Consider the following 21,943-nt stretch of genomic DNA (forward strand, 5'->3'; position numbering starts at 1 on the left):
ATGACAAGATGAAGGAATTGGATTATATTACTAACCTAGTTATTCAGCATGGATACACTCTGAAAATCAGAGGGTGTCCATGCTGAATAGAGGCCTGTCAAAAGGTTATTAGGAAGTATACCTGTCCAAACCATTATGCCAATCAGGAACATACTTCCTACAGGCCTCTACAATGAACATCTTAGAGAGATAAATTTAAGGAAATAGTTAGAGCCAAGAACATAAACCTGTAAGACTGATATTTATTAATAAAGAAACATTCTCTATGTATTTCATTTGTTCAGGAAAAAAAAGTACAAAAGGCCCACTCTACCCCTTGGCTCCATACCAAACTTTTCCCAGTCCTAGAACAAATGGAGTTGCAGTAGAGCCATTTAAAATCAATTAATCTATTAATCTTTCAAAAATCATTTAAATGTTACAGGAATAATAGTTTTTAGAAATATTTCAAATTAATTGATTAATTTTATATTAATAGGTATCAGTTTAGAAGCAATGAAATCATTTGAGATTAATTAAAATAATTTTACATTATGGTTATTAATTAAAATATTAAATTATGATAATTCAAAATGACTATATATTTTTGGTTATGCTTTTTTCTTCAAAAGGAAAAAGTTACACTGGTACTTGAATTTAATTTCAGTTTCAAAAAGTACAGGTAACCCTGTATAACTTGGCACATCTATAGCACAGATTCACTCTAACACGGTTTGAGAATTGGGAACTTCCTCCATATATCATGGTGCTTTTATAGCACGGGTTCACTCTAACACAGTTTGGGAATTGGGTAAAACCCTTGTACAACATGAAATGTAATAAAGGGTGCATTCTTTTATATCTCTGCATAACTCCACGCAAGCATTCTAATTGTTTTCGTGGCTACTATGAACGCTCTTTCAACAATAATCCATTTAATGGTTAAATTTTACAATTGGGATCCTTCTTTTGCCTCTAAAAGCTGACTTCAGAATTATAGATTCCTCCATTGCAATACTGTCGATAGTGTGGGCGCTGCCATCTTTCTTTCACCATCGTTTCTAAATGCCTACAAACAGCAGCACACTCCCATTGCAGAGCAACCGCTATTAATGAACAAACCCAAAAACTGTTACCAGTTGATGATCATGCTGAGATCATCATATAGGATGAATAATCCTCTGGTAAAATATTTACTTAAATAATAAATAAGTATTTTACCTATGAAAAAAATGAATAATAAATCCAATTTAAATAAGGATTTAACAGCGTGTTTTTTTAATTTTTGGAACCTAACCCCCCCTTTTCGCACTAGTTCTTTGTTTCGTATAACACGATTTGCATAACATGGCAATTTTTTGGAACGTAACTCCCGTGTTATATGGGGGCTACCTGTACTCCTGTTTATGTGCATGACGTTTATTTGCTTGGATTTCCTTCTCCTGTTTTTCTCTCTCTCAAGCATTTCTTACATTTGTATAAATGCAGCCTATGAGTTATAAAGAGAAAGGGATTATCAGAAGCTTATCAATTTTTAAGACAGAAGGCTTAAGTAGAAGTGTGTAATAATATCAATTAAAGTGTGGATTGATGGAAGCTGTCCGTAAATTACATAATGCAGATATGGGTGAGTGGGTAGCAAGTAACTGTTAAGATGTATTATGGGGAGTAAAGATGTTTACAAAAATGTTATATAATGCTAGGGTCTCGATCCTTGAGTAACAAAACAATTCATTTTTGTATCTGAAGTGTTGCATAGAGCACTATATACTGTTTATCAGTGCTTTGTACATTATACATGTAATAAATGAAATAATGTAACATTTGGTACCCTGTATCATAAATATATTATCCCTTAGTACAATTAAGGGAGTGTTATGTAATTTTGGGGATGGGTGTAACGAGTATTACAATAACATTAAGTAGTGTTACAGGGGTGGACTGGCAGTTGAAAAGTATAAAAATAGCATTATTTAATTTATGGACAATTCCATACATAGAAAATAAACAGGATTAAATTTAAAGTGAGGAATGTGTATGTGTCTTTGATGGCCCTGGGGAAAAAACAAGATAACAGATCAATGTCTGCATCACACGAAGGATTTTCCACATTTATTTAAGGTGCTTTTGATAAGTTTAGGCAAAATAAAAAAACTATTTGATGAGTTTGTAATTGAAAACTCCATGTCTGTTTACAAATTGGCTTTCAAACAAAGATAATCTCTGGGTTATCTGTAGCAAAATGTGTCCGATGATGGTACAGTTTGGATGTATCTCTTCTATTCCTTAGTTTTAACAAAGTTAAAATGCTCAAACTTACAATTATAATGCCAGATATCATCTATTGACTAGTGGTATTTATAATTATCTCTCTTTAAATCAAAAGCTGCTTTAAATATGATTTCTGTCTGTAATGTAAATTTCAACATTTTAACTTAATTAATTTTAAATGAAAAATAAAACAAATGAATGGATATTGTCTGAACATTAATTGATACAAAATATTCAGATTGCCATTTCATAGTCTAAAATACAGTGAACTCCTCTATAATGCACTCCCCTATAACACAAATTCATATATGACAAAAAATTTAAGACTAGTACTCATACAAATTTTTAATTTTGTCATCCAGAGGTATACATTTTCTTCTTGACTTCTCTGGTATTTTTTTTTTTTTTGTTTCAGTAAGCATGGCTAACACAGTAAATGCTTCTTATAATATATATAATAATGGTATATAATATTTTTAAAACTTTAGTTACCTGTATTCTGTTTTTTTTACCTTTATTAAAAGAAATCACCTTTAACACAAGTTAATTAACATTCTACAAACAATAAAATCATATTTGAAATTAACTTTACTTGGAAATAACCTATGCAAGGTTATATGTGATTTAAAGGAAGAATAAGCCCATATTTCTTAAAAATGTTGGTGATGCATAATGAAATAGTCCTTAGGTATGGAATCGAAGAAGTTATAAATGTAATCTTCTGTCTTTCTGCATTCAATGCTGTGGGCAGGAAGAGTGACATATGTACCCAGTTATTGATATATTTAAATTTTGCATGCGTATATCCTGCTTCACAGGTTGCGATTGTTGTAATCTGTAANACCTTTAACACAAGTTAATTAACACTGTACACACAATAAAATCACATTTGAAATTAACATACATCACTTTAACAATATGTGATCAGTGCTGGAACTCAGAGACAAGTTTTATCTTGCATAAAATTGTCTGATAATGCATGTCTTGTATAATGTGATTTCCTATAATTCAGAATATATCACCTGCATCGTACAGGAGTCTGCTGTATTCACTTGAAAAATTTCTATTAAGTAATGATTGCAATATTTTAAATAATGTCAGTTGTGTATTTCAAATGATATCAATTGATATTCTTATTACATAACATTGTTAGAGACTCATAAACATAACAATATTTGCCCTATTTTCAGGTAAGAAAAATTGGAGGTGGTGGATTTGGGGAAATTTACGAAGGCTTAGATCTAGTCACGAAAGAATTGGTGGCTCTCAAGTTAGAGTCTGCAAAGCAGGCAAAACAGGTGCTCAAAATGGAAGTTGCCGTGCTCAAAAAATTACAAGGTATGATTTATTTTTATTCTAAATCTTGATTTCTAATTAAAATTGTATATCTGTAAATTCAGAATTGAAACTAATAACTAAAATTACTAAAACATTAGCAAAGTAAACTTTGTTTTAAATTTTGCAATTGAAAACTAATTATAGTTGAGTCCACTTGAGAGTACTGTACCTTTGGGATCACTACATCATGCTCTCTTATTCAAAGTAACTAGATCACCCAGAGAGTTGTAAATGCTCTCCATTTTTTTCATGTCAGGAGTTCAATGTAACTTATAACATATTTGGAAATGTTAAAATTCATTATTACATATTTTACTCTAGTCTACTTACGTATTGGTTTCCTTTTTATATCATAAATTTTATTATTGTATCAAATAATCATGAAATAAGGTATATTTACCAGTAATATTACAAGTAATTTCACTTTTTCCCAGAAATACAGTAGGTGGCGTAGCTGAAAAGATATGAACATCCTTGATTTAATATTTCTGAATGCTCTCTAATGGGACATATAGTATAAAAACAAATAGGTACAGTACCTCCAAGTAAGGTCAAGTGATGTCCAAAATCTGGTTGTTAATCACTTCTTGTTCTATCAAGATTAGGACATATAGAGCCTATGTCACCTGTGCTGTTTCTTCACATATATTTTATGATACTTCTTTAATATGTAATTACTTCTTGTGCATATCCAATAAAACCTGTTCATTATGATTCTGTAAAAGATCTTTTGACTGACCAATGGAAGGTTTCACCAAATCTTCACATAACATAAACCACAGTGTACAGAGTGCTGTTACCATGTGCCTTGGGAAATGGTGTATCATAAGATTAAAGGTAAACCATTATAAATCTATCTTAAAATAATGCTCCTAATGTAGATTATTGCTCTAAAAATTCCACCAACATGGCAATCATTTAAATGGACTGCTCTGCTATCCTGTGCTCTGTTAAGCAGATTCAACTGTAATATGATTCCTTTATGATATCTCTTGTTTTAATTGATAAAATATATATTGTCATCAATTAAAACAAGAAATAACTACTGTTTATCAGCATTAAACAGTTTTTATTATACCTCAAGAACTTTTGACATTTTATCAATGTCATCTTCAAGCAAAAAACATAACTTTGAACATTAAGATAAATTTAAAAAAATGGAATATTAAATTTTTGAAAATGGAATACAAATTTTCAAAATGGAATTCAACTTTTCTAAGTTAAATTTAAACTAATATAGGAATGAGAACAGCATGCACATACAGATAAATTACTATGAATTAACAATAAGATTAGATACAATGATAATATAAACATTTACATGCTGTTAGTAAATTTAGAATTACAGTAAATATGTAATACCATGACAACCTAAATATTTAATGCCCAAACTTATTAAAAGTGATACCCAGACTTTTGAGATCCAATATAGATTTATTACAGAGTTCCAACCTTTCAATAAATAATGGCTCCCAGATAAAAATAACTTTTTTGTCAACACATTGCATTAGCAGTGAAGTCTCATTCCATTTTAGCACACAATTTCTTTCCACCTCACTCCTAGAAAGTTCTGTAGTGCACTTGTTTTGAATATTGTTCTGATATTCAGTAAGATGGATTTGTAACTTTCTTGTCGTGGCCCTGATGTAAAAATATTTGCATCGCTATCTGGCTGTTGTAGTGGAACCAAATAAACTCCCAATTTTTCTAGTGAGGAAAATACATCTCTCTTGTTGCAGAGGTTATTTGCAAGGTTTTTTTTTGTTTCAGTAAGCATGGCTAACACAGTAAATGCTTCTTATAATAAATATAATAATGGTATATAATATTTTTAAAACTTTAGTTACCTGTATTCTGTTTTTTTTACCTTTATTAAAAGAAATCACCTTTAACACAAGTTAATTAACATTCTACAAACAATAAAATCATATTTGAAATTAACTTTACTTGGAAATAACCTATGCAAGGTTATATGTGATTTAAAGGAAGAATAAGCCCATATTTCTTAAAAATGTTGGTGATGCATAATGAAATAGTCCTTAGGTATGGAATCGAAGAAGTTATAAATGTAATCTTCTGTCTTTCTGCATTCAATGCTGTGGGCAGGAAGAGTGACATATGTACCCAGTTATTGATATATTTAAATTTTGCATGCGTATATCCTGCTTCACAGGTTGCGATTGTTGTAATCTGTAATTCTTTATGTATTAAGTAGTGAGTAGATGGAAGTAGATAACTGAATCTTCACAAAGCTGGTTATAGACTATTAAATAACACCACAAAACCTTCAAAAAACACCAGCACAAAAATATATTTAAAATAAATAGGTTGTGACAAACGTTTTCAATCCAGTTAGGATCTGCATCAGGTCAAAAATGTTCGAAAGAATTAGAATGCAGGATGTTCGAATTTAAATATTTTAAAATTGTCAGAAGTGTAAACCTTATAACCAGTATTCAACAAAAATCACACATGGTGTTAACATTACCATTAAAATTAAAATAAAAAATTAACACAAAAATTAACGAAAACATTTTAAAATCGTAAGTGAATTAATTAATTTCCTATTTTTTAATGTTGTCGGGATTGTCAAAAAAGGACTGCCAGGCATGCAAAATGTTTGCCGCCTCCTCAAAATTGATACTGTAGAGCAGAGGGTGCCACCATGTGACCTTTGCCCTCTGCCCTCACTTTATTCCTGGACTCCAAGGAGAGAGACTTTTTCATTCTACGCTAACCATTTGGAGTAGACAGCATCGCCTATCTTGGATTTGTATTATAACTCAATATTATTGTAAATATTTCATAACTGATCCAAATAAAGTAAATTATTTGCCTGAATCAGGGTCTCAGTTAAAAAGATATAATCATTTGAGTTTATGATTGTTAATTATACTTTTGTGATTTATATATTTATATATGATAAGAATATAATTTATATATTCTTATCATATATGTTAACTGTTAGTTTGGATTTACTAAAACTGAAAAAATACTACTAAAATAATTTATAGTTGACAATGTTAATCCCATTAAATAAAAATCACTTTAATCTGTTTTATTCATAATTTACATTGGTGCACTTAGTTATTCATAATTTGTTTTAAATATTTTTTTTCTGAATTTCTTCAATCTCAATGATTTTGAAATAGAAACAACACTACAAAAACTTAAATTTACAAAGTTATTACCTCACAAAACTGCATAAGACATCACCAGTTTAGATGCCAACAAGCTTGATTTGGCCCAACAATAGATATGATCATTGTTTTGAAGAATTATACCTGTTGCTGGAGTCTAAACTAGTAACTTAATAGTCCTTAAATTTGTTTATTCAAGATCATGACTATAAATAGGGTTGTCAAAAACTTAGAGGCCTAAAAATGTAAATTGTTGTGGAAATGTAATTCACAACCTTCTAATTTTATGAAAATTTTAAAATTAATATAATTATAACTCATGAAAGTAGAAGAAACACAATAAAAAAATAAACAGGGTCTTCACATTGTATCTCATTGGTAAGAAGTTATATTGCGACATATTCTCCTAACAAAATTGATTTCTTCCTGATCAGCTCTTTCTTAGTTCAGAAAATGAAGTTGCAAGATTGCTTTTACACTTCAAAAGCATATTATTATTATGAAATGTTATTCTTTTAAACCTTCACTTTCTGAACTAAGGAGGAGATAATCAAGAAGAAATCAATTTTGTTATGAGAATATATACCAATATAATTTCTTACCAGAGATGAATTGTGAAGACACTGATAATATCAGGTTGTTAAGGATGAAATTTGTGGGAAAAAAGGCAAAGTTGGTTGATATCTTACAAATATAAGGAATTATTTTATTCATCAAAGTATGCACCCATATTGTCTATACACTTTTGCCATTTAAGCGGCAGGTTCTTCAGGCTGCTGGTATAAAACCCTGACAGACGAGAGTCACTGAATTCCTGGAAGGCCAGTTTTACAGCATTGTTGGAATTAAATTGTTTTCCTATTAAAAAGTTGTCCAAATTGTGGAAGAAGTGGTAGGCAGTGGGGGTTAGGTCTGGTGAGTATGGAGGATGATGAAGAAGTTCCAACTCCAATTCTGTAGTTTTGCCACAGTCATTTGTGCAGTGTGTTGTCTAGCATTATCATGCAATAAGATAGGAGTCGATCTGTTGACCAATCTAGGCTGTTTTTCTTTAAGTTTTTACATCATTTCGTCCAGTTGGTTGCAGTATATTTCTGCTGTGATTGACGATCCAGTTTTCATGAAATCATAATGGATCACACCTGAGCTAGACCACCAAACACATTAGATCCATTTCTCATCACAACTGACAATTTAATTCAAAAATGGATCAGATTTGTGACAATAAAGCAACATCAAGCAAGCTTCCAAACACTTTTGTTTCTGTTTTTTATTCAGTTCATGTGGAACCCACTTATCCAACTTTTTCACTTTACTGATTTGAGCTAAATGAGTTAATATTGTTTGTTTGCTAACACCAAACTTAAACGATAATTCGTAGGCACTCTAAGATGGGTCAGACTCAATGGTTGGCAATATTATTACCTACAAATTAAATTTTTGACGATCTAACATATACATAAAAGAAAATCATTGTTGATTTCTATAAGAATTGACAATATTTATGCATATCTGAATTATTTTATATTTATTTAATTTACTTCAAAAACAGCTAATTTAATAAAAACAAAATAAATAAATATTATATATATATATATCACATTGCCTTTCAGGTAAAGAGCATGTGTGCCGTTTTATCGGTTGCGGACGTAACGACAGATTCAATTATGTGGTCATGCAGCTTCAAGGGAAAAACTTGGCAGAACTGCGACGAAGCCAGCCTCGTGGTGCCTTCAGCTTAAGCACTACATTGCGTTTAGGACTACAGATCCTAAGAGCTATAGAAAGTATACACGATGTTGGTTTCCTCCACAGAGACATTAAACCTGTAAGTAATACATATACGGAGTTTTAATTAGAATTTTTACATCTGAAATAAGATTTATTAAATAATATAAAGTATGATTTATGATTGTTTAATCAATTATTGGATTATAATTTAGTTCCTAGGACTTTCAAGGCTGCTTGGCTCATCTTTGGGAATTTATTTTAAGTGTTGGTCAAAGCTTGATACAAATCCTCAAAAATAAGCCAAAGATTATCGAAAGTACTAAGGACTTAGGTTATTTAAAACTGTTTTGTGATCCAATAAAAATAGAACTGGTATGGTAGTTGATGGTTATTGATATCGGTTATATGATGTATGATAGTTGTTGGTTATTGGGCTGCAATTTGAAAAAATTGTAGCTCAATAACCAACAACTATCATATCATAAATTCCTGCTGTCACCTGTCTGTCCTTCCTTAATCTCGAAGAATGACGTTAGATGAAAGTCAAGACCAGATGTGGAAAACTTAGGGGCAGGAGGCCCCAATAAATGAACTTCTGGTCTAAACTGGAAGTCACAGAATTTGATTTGAAACTTTTTCCTTGAACGAATTTACATGGATGACCAGCATGACACTGTTGTTATCAGGAAAGGTATAATGTACAAGAGCAAAACACTGCAAATTTGAGATGGAGAACATATATTTTAAATTGAATAAGTTAAGAATATGATTAAAAATTGCAGCCTGGCATTGTGACAATGACACAATAAATAATTGTATTGCTTAGCTTTCATGTACTACTTGATGATAATATCTAAAAAAAATTAAAATTAAATTATAATTATAAATATTTTCATTTGTATAACAATGTACAATCCTCAAATATCATCCCATGATATGTAAGAATACAAACTGAAACAACTTATTTCAAGGTAATGAACTAGTAGTATGTGTTTATTCATGAGGGTTCGAAAGATCAAGTTTCAATGATGTGTCTTCCAAAACACAGTTTTTCACAAATATCTATGTGCCCATGTAGAATAGTGTGCTGTAAATGTATTATAAAACTTTTTTTGAAGTTTGAAATGTAATTAAGTGGAGAGTTAGCAGATGAATTTCAATATGCTAAGTTAAGAATTGCAAGTTAATATTGGATCAAAGTGGGATTTTTTTTCTTTTTAATCCTTTTAACCTCTTATTCTTATGCAAATTGAAGTTGATTACAGTTAAAAAAAAAACCATATTAGACAAGTCATAACCATAAAGAATTCAAATTGAAATTTTGTAGTTAATGAGAAAATTAGTAAATTAGACTAAACATAGATTAAATTCAAGAAAAATTTTCTTCAATAGCATCATAAATAGATTTCAGACTACAGTAGAACCTCGAAAACTCGGCTCTTGATAACCCGGCACTCCGGATAACTCGGCCACACCCTGCCAGGGCAAAAAAATCCTTAGTTAATTAATTTTCATTATAGACTGCTTTATAAAAGTATAAAAGCTCTCATAAAGTTTTTTTCTGAGGTCTGTCTTATCAGGTAAATTACTGTACACAGTGTATTCATTAATTTTCATTTTCATGTAGTAAAGGCTTTATGCCTTCATAAATACGTTTTTTCCTTTGTTTAAGGGTATTTGGGCAGTGTATTCTCTGTTGTATTCTCAAGCAAACAATACATACAAGTACAGTACATTTTCTTTGTTTAAGGGTATTTGGGCAGTTTAATCTCTGTTGTATTCTCAAGCAAACAATACATACAAGTACAGTACAGTATTTTCTGAGGAAACACGCATAGTTATCCTTTTTTAACCCCATTCCCGATAACCTGGCATTTTCACAAACTCAGCCACCCTTCGGTCCACATTAGGCCGAGTTTTCGAGGTTCTACTGTATTACAATGTAATGTAGAAAATTTGCACATAATGAGTTTTTGAAATGACAATGTAAAAAATTTTTTAAATTATATATCTGATACTATTACAACAAAATGGTAGATTATGAAAATTCCAGTTTTTTGTTATGTCTTTGATGATATTTTGATTAATTCTTATTTGACTTCTGATGTTACAGTAATTGGAAAATGTGTATTTTAGTTCACTTGATGAAATGATTTAAAAAATTTTTTTAATATATTTAATACAGTGGAACCCTGGTTAACGAACATCCTGGTTAACGACCATATCAGTTAACGAACTTTTATTTTGCAAAAATTTTGTCTCAGATAATGAACTTAACGGCTTTTTGTGTCAAATTTCTAAGTTTGCCAACTTTTAGGGGGGAATCAGTTAATCGTGTGTCGGTGATGGTCTAGGGTCCATTTGTATGTTGGTGGTGGCAGAGGAGACAAAGATTACAAGTATTTTACAGTGAAAATCGTTTATTAGAACAGGAAGATGCTTACATATTTGAGGTGGTTGGAAATGGCTTATCTACAGTATTTTCTCCTGGCACTGAGGAGTGGCATATCACTGGTCCTACGATAGTGCAAGCCGATCAGCTGTAGCACCAGAGCGGATGAGATGGGTTCGCTTGATCACAGAAGTGATAGTAGGAGACAGAGCTGCAACGACGGGAGCGGTCCACGAGACACAACACAAATTTTAGCGTGCACAACTTCGGGCTTAATCCAGATGAAGATGTCACAGATTAATCGCCATAGAATTTTTAGGAAAACTGCATTTTGTCCTTGAGATTTGGGGTTTTTATAGTATTTCTTCCTTGAATCTCGCCTTACGATTAGTCCTGCATCCCATTCCTCGCTTCCCAATTGTTTTCTTCTTTGTCTCCAGGTGAAAACCGAAACCAGATCAGGTCACAAGAAAGATTTGTTCCGAGGCATTTATTTGACACCTGTTCGTCGACTCTGATCGGAGATTGTTGATAAACCTATAAGCCTTTCGCTCATAATTTAGCCTATTGTTTCTGCTATCTGTCATTTTAGAACTTTAACAATCGTACACGATGTTTTTATATCCGTCAAATCGTTCCTCTTTTCCGAAAATTTAACCTAGATCGACTGTTTATGACCGCTTCTGTCAGAGTTTCATCTTTCCTGCAGACATTCCACCTGATCCGTTACATCATTCATTTTCGTGTCATGTTTGTTTTGACAACTACAGTACAGTTTTTTTCCTTACTTCTCCCTGAACTTTGGTCTGACTTAACAATAGTGTTTTTGCTTTTAACATGTGGACATTAAATTATATTGGGTTGATGCAAAAGTTCGTCCCGTTTTTTTTAAAAGAATCAAAGAAAACCCATTTTACAAATAAAATTACAAAAATACTGACGGCTAGAACGAATTAATTGTATTTACATTAATTTCTATGGGAAAAATTGCTTCGGTTAACGAACGGACTCGTGGAATGGATTACGTTCGTTAACCCGGGTTCCACTGTATTCATTTTTAGATTTTCAATTAAAAAATGTTTATACTTAATTTTAACTGGATTTGTGAAAAAATTTTACTTACACATTAATATATTTATAAGTCAATAAAGATGATAACTTATAATTGTAACATAATTAGTTAAATATGATACAAGTTAGGTATTTCTGATGTAAATTATCCAAATAATGAAAATTTTCAACTTCTGATTTATCAAAAACTAGCTTGTCATGCACAGCTTTTCCTGGCTTTATAAAGTACCCCTTGTAGTAAATTTTACATCTAGCATTATTAATCATAAATTACAAAAATATATATGGTAAAATCTATTTTAAGAAAATTATCAGAATGCCTATAACTATTAAGTACAGAAAACTATATGGAAAGGTAATAAATTAAGGGACACAAGAGAAAGATAGAAGTCAATACAGGTATACCTCGAGGTTACCTGTATTGACTTCTATTGTTAAGGACAGTAAGGCTTTTACAATATACCTCGAGTTACATCGTTCTCGATTATACATTGTTTGTCAAAAAAATATATGGAAAAATAAAAATCAAATTTAAGTCATTTTATTTGACTTTACGCCTGTCCACCACAAATATTGAAATCGTAATATCATTAGAACAGTGTTAAAAGCGCATAAAATCATATTAAAATACATTTACAGTAAATGTTAATATAATCATTATAAATTCTAGAGAACGGAACATGAAAACATCTGTGACTCTGCATTGTTGTCTTATTTAGCAGTCTTTAAGAGTTCAATATTGACATTTTCCACGGTAGTTCCAATATCTACTGTCATTATTAGTAAATTTAACATAAATTATTTTTACTATTGCAAAATAATTTTAATAACTGTATTTATTGGCTATTGAACACAAGACTGTGTTATTAATTAAACACTTGGCGTTTTCCTCTTTATTCAGTTGATACGGGCACTTTTACACATTTTGAGCGCTTTGCCCCTCATCAGTCAACTGATAAGAAAGAACATATACAATGTTGGATTATTACATTTTCTAAATTAAATAATACAGACTCAATTCAAAAACATGTATATTTTAAAAATTTGGCTATTCCAAATATTATGTAAATTCCGACTGTCATAAATAGTTAAAAATGCAAGTTAGCAGCCAAGCTCAATATTGTGTAAAGAACCAAAAATAAATTTTGTTATAATAGGTTAAGTTAAGTGAAGTTTATCTGATCCTGTTATGTGCCAAGGAAAAATTGAAAGAAGCCAGCCAAATATATCCATCAATCTTGGAAAGGAATCAGCCAATATATTCATCAACTTTAGTAAGAAGATGGAAGATGTATTGTGTCTACTTAACAGTAAGAAACAGCACTAGATCAAACTTAGTATGGTTTTGCTCTATATCCGTATAAGCTTGTATATTTATATAGTGTTTTATTGCTTAATCAGATGTACGTAGATTTTATAGCGTTAATGTAGTTAACTTATCCTCCCAGTAAAGAGAATGTGAACTTGTGCTGTATAAGTGTCATTGCATACATTGCGTGTTTAATGGTACGTTTTTAAAATATACATGTTTTTGAATTGAGTTTGTATTATTTAATTTAGAAAATGTAGTAATCCAATATTGTATATGTTCTTTCTTATCAGTTGACTAATGAGGGGCAAAGTGCCCGAAATGTGTAAAAGTGCCCGTATCAACTGAATAGAGGAAAACACCAAGTGTTTAATTAATAACACAGTCTTGTGTTCAATAGCCAATAAATACGAAAACACAGTTTCAGAAAACAAATTAATAACTGTATTTGTTATTAACCTTACAAAATCATCTTATTTTATATCATCTTAGAGCAAACCACATTTACAAATAGAGTCCGGGATGTACTGTAAACGTCGCCGAATTGTAAACATGTATATTTACAAGTATGTATGTACCGTACATATATTCATAAATTTAGATTACTTTTTTCCTGCACTATATTAAAAACTAAAATTTATTTGTTTGTAAGCTTAAAATAGATTCTTATTAATCATATATTATTAAAAATGCATTTATAAATAAAATACAGAACTNTATATTAAAAACTAAAATTTATTTGTTTGTAAGCTTAAAATAGATTCTTATTAATCATATATTATTAAAAATGCATTTATAAATAAAATACAGAACTGGGAATTTGTGTGGTAAAATACAGAATGGTTATTTGTGGTTTAGCCTAGTGACAAATAAATTCGGAGGCAAGTAAATTTGACTTACGTCGTTTTTCGACTTAAGTCACCTCTCCTGGAACTAATTACTGACGTAAGGCGAGGTATACCTGTATATGTATGAGAGGATAATAGAAAAAGGAATGGTGAATTGTAGCATTAGACAAGAAATTTAGAGATAACATAGTATCAGTTAAAAGGGTTAATGACAGAATAATTCATGAAAAGGTACAACAGAGAGAAGTAACGTTAAGTATTATAAGTGCTTCTGCACCACAGGTTAATTTAGATATAAGGAACAAAGAAGAATTTTGGGATGAATTCGACAAGGTCATCAAAAGTATAGCTAGAAATGAAAGGATAGCAACAGTAGGAGGAGATTTTAATGCACACATAGGTAAGGATAAAGTAGGATATGAGAGCATTCATAGATGAGTTGGGTTTGGAGGTAAGAGGGAGAAGTAGCATTAGACTCAGTCTTTGCAAACAGTTTAGCAATTAAAAATGGTTATTTTAAAAAAAGAGAGGAATGCTTGATAGTAAAGTAAAAACATAGCATAGGCAAAGTATTGATAGATTTAATTTTGGTAAACAGGATATACTTAGGCATGTATAGGAACAATAAAGTTATTTCAAGTGAGATAAAGGTCAATAAAGACTAGTTGTATTAGATTAATAAGAGATTCAGTAAAAAGAGAGAGAATAATTAGGTGTTGGAGATTGAAAAAGATGTAAAGTACTCACATCATCATCATCTCCCACAGCAACACCTATTCAACAGGCCAATCTTTTTAACCATCTCAACTAAAAGAAGGCTACTTCTGCTGAGAAGTCTAATACTTCTGGCGATGATATCATCACATAAAACTCTCCACAATCTCAACAATATAGCACTAACTGGTCTCCTTAATATATATAACTTTGTTTAGAAAACAGGTGACTTCCCTGACTATATGAAAAATACTATTATTATTCCTATAATAAACCTAAATAAGAATACAAATGTAGAAAATTCTCTAGTGTAATGTTATGATGTAACATATACTGTCCTATGGCATTAAAACCAACATTTATTCAAAAACTGCAAGTACAGTAGAGCCTCAAAAACTTGGCACTCGATAACCAGCACTTCGGATAACTCGGCCACACCCTGGCAGGACAAAAAAATCCTTAGTTAATTAATTTTCATTATAGACAGCTTTATAAAAATATAAAAGCTCTCATAAAGTATTATTCTGAGGTCTGTCTTATCGGGTAAATTACTGTACACAGTGTATTCATTAATTTTCATTTTCATGTAGTAAAGGCTCTATGCCTTTGTAAAGGACGTACTTTTCCTTTGTTTAAGGATATTTGGGCAGTTTATTCTCTGTTGTATTTTCAAGTAAACAATACATACAAGTAGAGTACAGTATTTTCTGAGAAAACACTCATACTTATTTTTTTTAACCCCATTCCCGATAACCCGGCATTTTCACAAACTCGGCCACCCTTCGATCCACATTAGGCCGAGTTTTCAAGGCTCTATTGTACTTGCAATTTTGAATAAAATGTTGATAGTTTGATAGTTCTTCATGCTGATTCGATTAGATGCTATAGTTAAGGAAGAATCATGGTATGTTTTTTTGACAGATTGGAAATAGTTTATTTACATAAAACTATATAATGCTGGCTTCAAAATGTTTTCTTCCTGAATTAGATCATCAGCTTAAAATTCAAATGGAATGCAAAGAACGTTCTTAAAATTTAACTGAAGATTGAACATATTTTAAAAACCTAAAATAGATATGTGCATACCTACCTAACATTAACATTTTGACAATTAAAATGCATATGCGTCATTCCAGCTAATGGAATAAATTTGTTAATATCCAAATTTCTATACTTAGGATTTTTTTGGGCTATAATATACCAATTTTATTAATCAAATTGTTTAATTTGGTTTAAAAGTAAGTAGTTAGTCATCAGTAGTGATGATTTATAAATTAATTTTGAATATTCTGGAAGAAAAGATCAATTTGCATTGGGCTCGAAGCCTGAACTTCCGCTTACCGTGCAGATGCATCACCTAATTATGGTCCCTAACGGTAATTGAGTGGATAAAACCACCAAACATTGATAATTGGTGGTTGGTTTTCACCCAACTGGAGAGCTGTCTGCATGGAGCTTTCTGCATTTTACTCACCTGTCTAATAATTAAATGGGGGGCAGATTGCCCAGATTTGCATTGCCACATCTTATCAAACCAAACTTAATTATAGCCCAAAAATCTGGCATATATATATTGTGGAGATTCAAAATCCAAGTATTAATGGAATCTATTTTACTGTTTAAATAAGATTATAATATTTGAAATAATGCTAAAAGTTGTTGTTTTTTCCTAACCATACTTTTTCTGCTTCCATACCAATCATATTAATTCTCTTGTTCATTCTCATTTAAGCTGCTACAATGACAGTCTGTAATTAACATAATTTCTTCCACGATTTATATTTATTTTGGTTCAATTTACATGATTTTATTTATAAAATCTCTTTCAATTACTTTGTCAGAATTGTTTGTAAATACACCATAGAATAATTTTGTCTGTTGTAAACTCTTAATCTTTTGGTTTGCCTATAATCTGCAGCATAAAAAAAGTTTTAAATTAGTTTTTGTATATGAATAATTATTGATTTACTAATTTATTTTTTGTTATATACTGTATAATCAAATGTGCAAATTTTATAAAAAATTTTAATAAAACACTAATTACGGTCTTTAAAATTAATAAGTACTTTCACTGTTATGATTATAAATGAATATTCAGATGCAGAACAAGAACATTCATATACATTTAATGATACAAAATAAAAATTTTTTGACAGCTAATTCTATATTTTCTGTAAATGTAAAGTTGATATATTATAAGATTTTTAAATTTAGTCAGTGGTTTATTTTTAGTGGAAATTGTTTTAATATGTCATGACAAATATTGAAACTTGGGAATTGAGAAATCATTATTTTGTGCAGCTTCCCTTCATAATTTTTGGCTCAGTATTTAAACTTCTCACAATTTGACAAATAACTACAGCTATAAAAGAGGAAAGGATGAAATTAAATCAAAATAATTTTACATATTGCAATTTTTTTTAACACATTCAAAATAAAAATGTTTTATAAATTAAACATTTACTGAGCTCTCAAAATTGCCTTTTGGACCCTAGATTCTGCAGAGTATCTCTGAGAATTCGATATACTTGTAATTTGGGTATTGTTCAATTAATCCTACAATAACTGGATGTATTTATTTTCATGTTTTTGGATAGTCTCTAATGGATTTCCACAAACACTGCTGTAGAACTAGAGAGTGGCATAAATAATATGGGATGTGATTATGACTGGTTGCCATTCTATTTCTTTCTCTTTTGGTACATTTAAAATCAACAATCAAATTGACTGATTTCTTTGTCGTCAGTTGAAATATATATCTGTGCATCTGTAAAACTTCATAGTTTTCTGAATTCTACTTTTTGATTAATCTAATTATGTCTGTATATAATTAAGAAATTAAAGAAATCTTTAACTTTGTTACAGTCCAACTTTGCTATGGGACGTTTACCTCACAACTGCCGAAAAGTATACATGCTAGACTTCGGATTGGCTCGCCAGTATGTAACGACATCCGGAGACGTACGTCCGCCGAGAGCGGCCGCAGGATTCAGGGGAACCGTCCGTTACGCCTCGATAAATGCCCATAAGAACAAGGTTAATATTTCTAATTATAATCTAATGTTATATAATTGAGTGGTTATATTTATCATAATAAATTAAATAATTTCAATAATTTTTATAGCAATATTGCCTGCTTCTAGTTCCAAAACTTGTAGCAATAATTAATTCAAATACCATGAAATTATAGTCTATAAAGTATTATGTATACAGTTATCCCAGTATAACATGGCAATTAGGTTCCAAAATAGTGTTGTGTTATGCAAATCTGTGCTATATGAAACAAAGGACAAGTGCAAAACACAGAGTTAGGTTCCAGAAGTTAGCAAAAGTGTACTATTCTTTTTTTGTAATTAAGAGAAATATGTTTATTAAAGCAAACAATAATTAGCTAACAGTTACAATCAAAAGAATTGAACATTAATATTAATTTTTTCTTCATTGCTAAACACTATTAAATATGGACATTTTCTTTTTGGCAAAATATCGTCAATTAGCTTTCCTGTTGACCTTAATCTCAATTATCAGCAACATCTTGATTTTTCTCTACTTTTTTTCATAAGATCCGATACTTAAACCCTGACACAAAAACCTTTAAATTGCAGTCTTTTTATTCAAATTTTCTAATGTTTTTGGCCAGTTTGAATGGCCATTGTCAGGAACAGAAAATTGAATGATTCCTATTTATATAACGACATTTGTTCTGGAACTTTTAAATTTTTGAATTTTTTTAGATGTCTAGTGCACAGGCTCCTGCATAAATAATTCCAATCTGCTTGTGATTGGTACAAGTACCAATATACACATAAACTATACATACAATACATGAATAAATAACTAACTAAATAAATAAAATAAAATAAATAAGTAAATAAATATATAACTAAAATAAATATGTAAATAAATACAAAAATACATAACACAATTGCTAATAGAAGGACACCATAGTGCCTGCTTCTTTAACTGCTCCTCCCTTTATTTTATAATAGAATATTCAAATTAAGCCCACTCTCCAAGATGCTGAGTCTTTACTGGACACTTTGAAGGTTATTGCTAATCCTTCCTGGTTTCATATATATCTGCCATGCTTCTGCATATTTCAAGTGTCTCTTGTCCTGGATCTTTTGTATTATTTTAGCTCTTTCCCAATCCACTATGACTTATGTCGGATCTGCTATAACATACATTGCTAGTGTGCTCATTCTGCATGTTCCTTTTATGCTCTTTTAGCCTTTCTTTTAACGATCTCACTGTGGCTCCTAGTATAGCTCTTTTTGTCACCTTTCGTCTTGTACTGGTATTCTATATATTCCTGCAATCAAGCTCTGGTCTATGTCTTCCTTGTCTGTGCATAGCATTTGGTATACTGTGGGATTCCTTTTAAAAATTATCTTTTTGTTTGTTGCTGCCTTTATTTCTTTGTAAATATTGCCTAGGGGTGCCATATATTCCATTACAGTGTATTCTTTTATTCTTTCCTGCTCATTAACTTAGTTATCGTCTATTCTTGTTTTGTTAATAATGGCCTTTATCGTATTCTGGTAAATATCACACTGCCTAGCTAGTTCTTTAATTCTGTCTTGTAGTTTGCTGCAATGTGTGCTTTCTTTATAAGTGCTGGAGCGTTGCTATTTTATAGCTTGCTGGGTCAGGGGAGTTCCATGGTATAAACAGTGGATTATATGTCGCCTTTTTGTAAAATTTTGTAGTGATTTTCCCTCCTTTCTCTACTTCTATTACTATGTCTAGAAAATGTATACTTTTGTTGTTCTCTTACTCTAGTTCAAGTTCTAGGTCAAACTTGTTGGAATTGACGTCTCTGATAAATTGTTGAATGTCTGGTTTTTCTTTCCATATAATCAAGACATCGCCAACATAGCATGCATATACTAAAATGTGTACTGCATATTTCAGTAAGATTGCTTTCTCTACAGTCCTTAGGACCATCTTGCATAATGCCCCTGAAATAGGACTTTATAATGCATTGAGCCATACTACATCACCCAGGCTACAATGATGTTTCATACCATGCTCACCATGCTTTGGATAATTGTAAGTTATCAGAGTTTATGCAATTGGAGTTAAGACTGGCTTTAAATACTTAAATGGACTGTAAGAGCCTGATGTGGTTCCAATTTGTAGAGGATCTGCTTGAGATAACCCTGATTTAATTTAGTCTCTTTATTGGAAAATCACCACTGCCCTGTTGACTTAATGTGTGTGATAAAACCACAGGTTTTTTGGATTTAATATTAATTTTTTAGTTTCTATGCATTCTATGCAGTTTTATCTTATGCTGGTTGTCTTTGTTATGCTACTATTAATAAGGAACATATGAAACAGGACATAATTTGCTTCTCAAGTAACATATCAAATAAATGTCTATTTATAATTGATTTCTCCCTAAAAATTAATTCAATATTGACAAATATGTATTAATAATATTATAAGTTTTTAAGTTTAGCAAGAAAGTATTTTGCAGTGAAGATAATCAAATTTAAGTTTTACAGTATACATATTATAAGATGTATACTGTATACATCTTATAATATAAACAATACAAAGATACCTTTTCAGAAAACTTCTTTTATTTATAATAATAAAATGTCTATTTAAATTTTTTTAAACAGGAAATGGGAAGACACGATGATCTCTGGTCGTTATTTTATATGCTCGTAGAATTTGTAAATGGACAGTTGCCCTGGAGAAAAATCAAAGACAAAGAACAGGTTTGTTTAAAACTTATCAATTATGAATATTGATATCCCATTTGGTCTGATTTTCTTAATGTAAAAACTTCAAATACTTTTAGACAATAAAGATGCAAACAATAGAAAGAAGCAATTTCAAAGTGTAAATACGTGGGGAGTCTGATATTAAAGGTACAACCAAAATTACACTAACATTTATAATTAAAAAAAATATTTAATACATTCCACATAAACTACATACTTTTGTTTATTTCTCGACATAATCACCGTAAACATTGAGACATTTATTCCAGCATGACACTACTTTAAACATCCCTTCATGGTACTGTTGCTTGAAGTAGTCCAGAACAGTATCTTCCAATTCCTCCTGATCTGCAAAGTGTTTTCCCACTAAAAAATTTTTTAAAGGTCCAAATAAATGAAAATCAGATGGGGGGTTAAATTTGGACTATATGGAGAATGTTGCAGGACCTCCCAATTCCTCTGTGCCAACCACACTTTGATTTGATGTGTGGAGTATAGTTGACATTTATTGTAATTTTGTTTGTACCTTTAATATCAGACCCCCCCTTGTAAAACCTTATCATTAATTTTACGTAGTTCATTTGTGATTTCTATTTCTTTAAATGTATTTATAAAAAATATAATACCAGAGATATTTATTAATTAAAACTTAAGTAAATTATTTTTACATAGAATTATTTTAAAAATGATGACTATATTAGATTTATTAACAGGTAGGGATAATGAAAGAGAAGTATGATCATCGCCTGCTGTTAAAACATCTTCCATCAGATTTTCGACAGTTTCTCGATCACATTTCATCTTTAGATTATTATGATAGGCCGGATTACGATATGGTGGCAGGTCTGTTTGAGCGATGCATGAAACGAAGAAGTGTGAGAGATTGCGATCCTTATGATTGGGAGAAGAATATAATAGATAACTCTTTAACTACCACCACTACAACTTCGCCTGCCATCATATCGAAGCCACTGCATCCTGGGTAAGTTTTGAGACTTTTTATAATTCTAAATTTATAGTTTTATCCTGATCATCTTGGCATTGTTACAGAACTGCTCCCCCGGGAACGCATGGCACGGATAATATGCTTGATGATAACATTATGGCTAGTTATGAAGATCATGGAGAGAATTATAAACAAGATGGCTATCATGTCACTGGACAAGCTAAAGAAACAAAAGAAGAACAGTGCATTCACAATAAACCTACGGCACAAATACAAACTTATTTTAATACTGATGCTTATTCGCCTGGCACAGTTCCAGATAATGTGCAACATGTAGCAATATCTAGGCAAGTTATATTAGAAAATAATAACAATATTGTGATAGAAGAGCATCCAGGCCAGAAAACACCTTCGGAAGAACCTAAAGTTGAGGTAATTAAAGTAGGTTAAAATAAATGAAAAAGGTGAA

The 21,943-nt window shown here is 30.8% G+C and overlaps 2 protein-coding genes across 8 annotated transcripts in view; one reads left to right on the forward strand and one right to left on the reverse strand.

The window, feature by feature from the left end:
- LOC111642093 overlaps positions 1–21,943 on the forward strand; it is a 64,847-nt gene that overhangs the window by 37,485 nt on the left and 5,419 nt on the right. For 4 of the 5 annotated variants that reach the window (XM_023388385.1, XM_023388369.1, XM_023388392.1 and 1 more), the window contains 6 exons: positions 3,441–3,588; positions 8,342–8,556; positions 17,659–17,829; positions 20,424–20,522; positions 21,242–21,510; positions 21,579–21,915. In XM_023388385.1, coding sequence (XP_023244153.1) covers positions 3,441–3,588; positions 8,342–8,556; positions 17,659–17,829; positions 20,424–20,522; positions 21,242–21,510; positions 21,579–21,915 — 1,239 coding nt within the window. The remainder of the gene's footprint in view (positions 1–3,440; positions 3,589–8,341; positions 8,557–17,658; positions 17,830–20,423; positions 20,523–21,241; positions 21,511–21,578; positions 21,916–21,943) is intronic. The other variant, XM_023388378.1, reaches the window with a different exon arrangement.
- LOC111642124 (ubiquinone biosynthesis monooxygenase COQ6, mitochondrial-like) overlaps positions 8,426–21,943 on the reverse strand; it is a 38,955-nt gene continuing 25,437 nt past the window's right edge. For all 3 annotated transcript variants that reach the window (XM_023388414.1, XM_023388409.1, XM_023388419.1), the window contains one exon: positions 8,426–8,554. The gene's annotated coding sequence lies outside the window, so the exon portion shown is untranslated. The remainder of the gene's footprint in view (positions 8,555–21,943) is intronic.

The sequence above is a fragment of the Centruroides sculpturatus genome, unplaced genomic scaffold (assembly GCF_000671375.1).
Source record: "Centruroides sculpturatus isolate CEXI.00-Female unplaced genomic scaffold, Cexi_2.0 scaffold130, whole genome shotgun sequence".
Lineage (NCBI taxonomy): Eukaryota > Metazoa > Arthropoda > Arachnida > Scorpiones > Buthidae > Centruroides > Centruroides sculpturatus.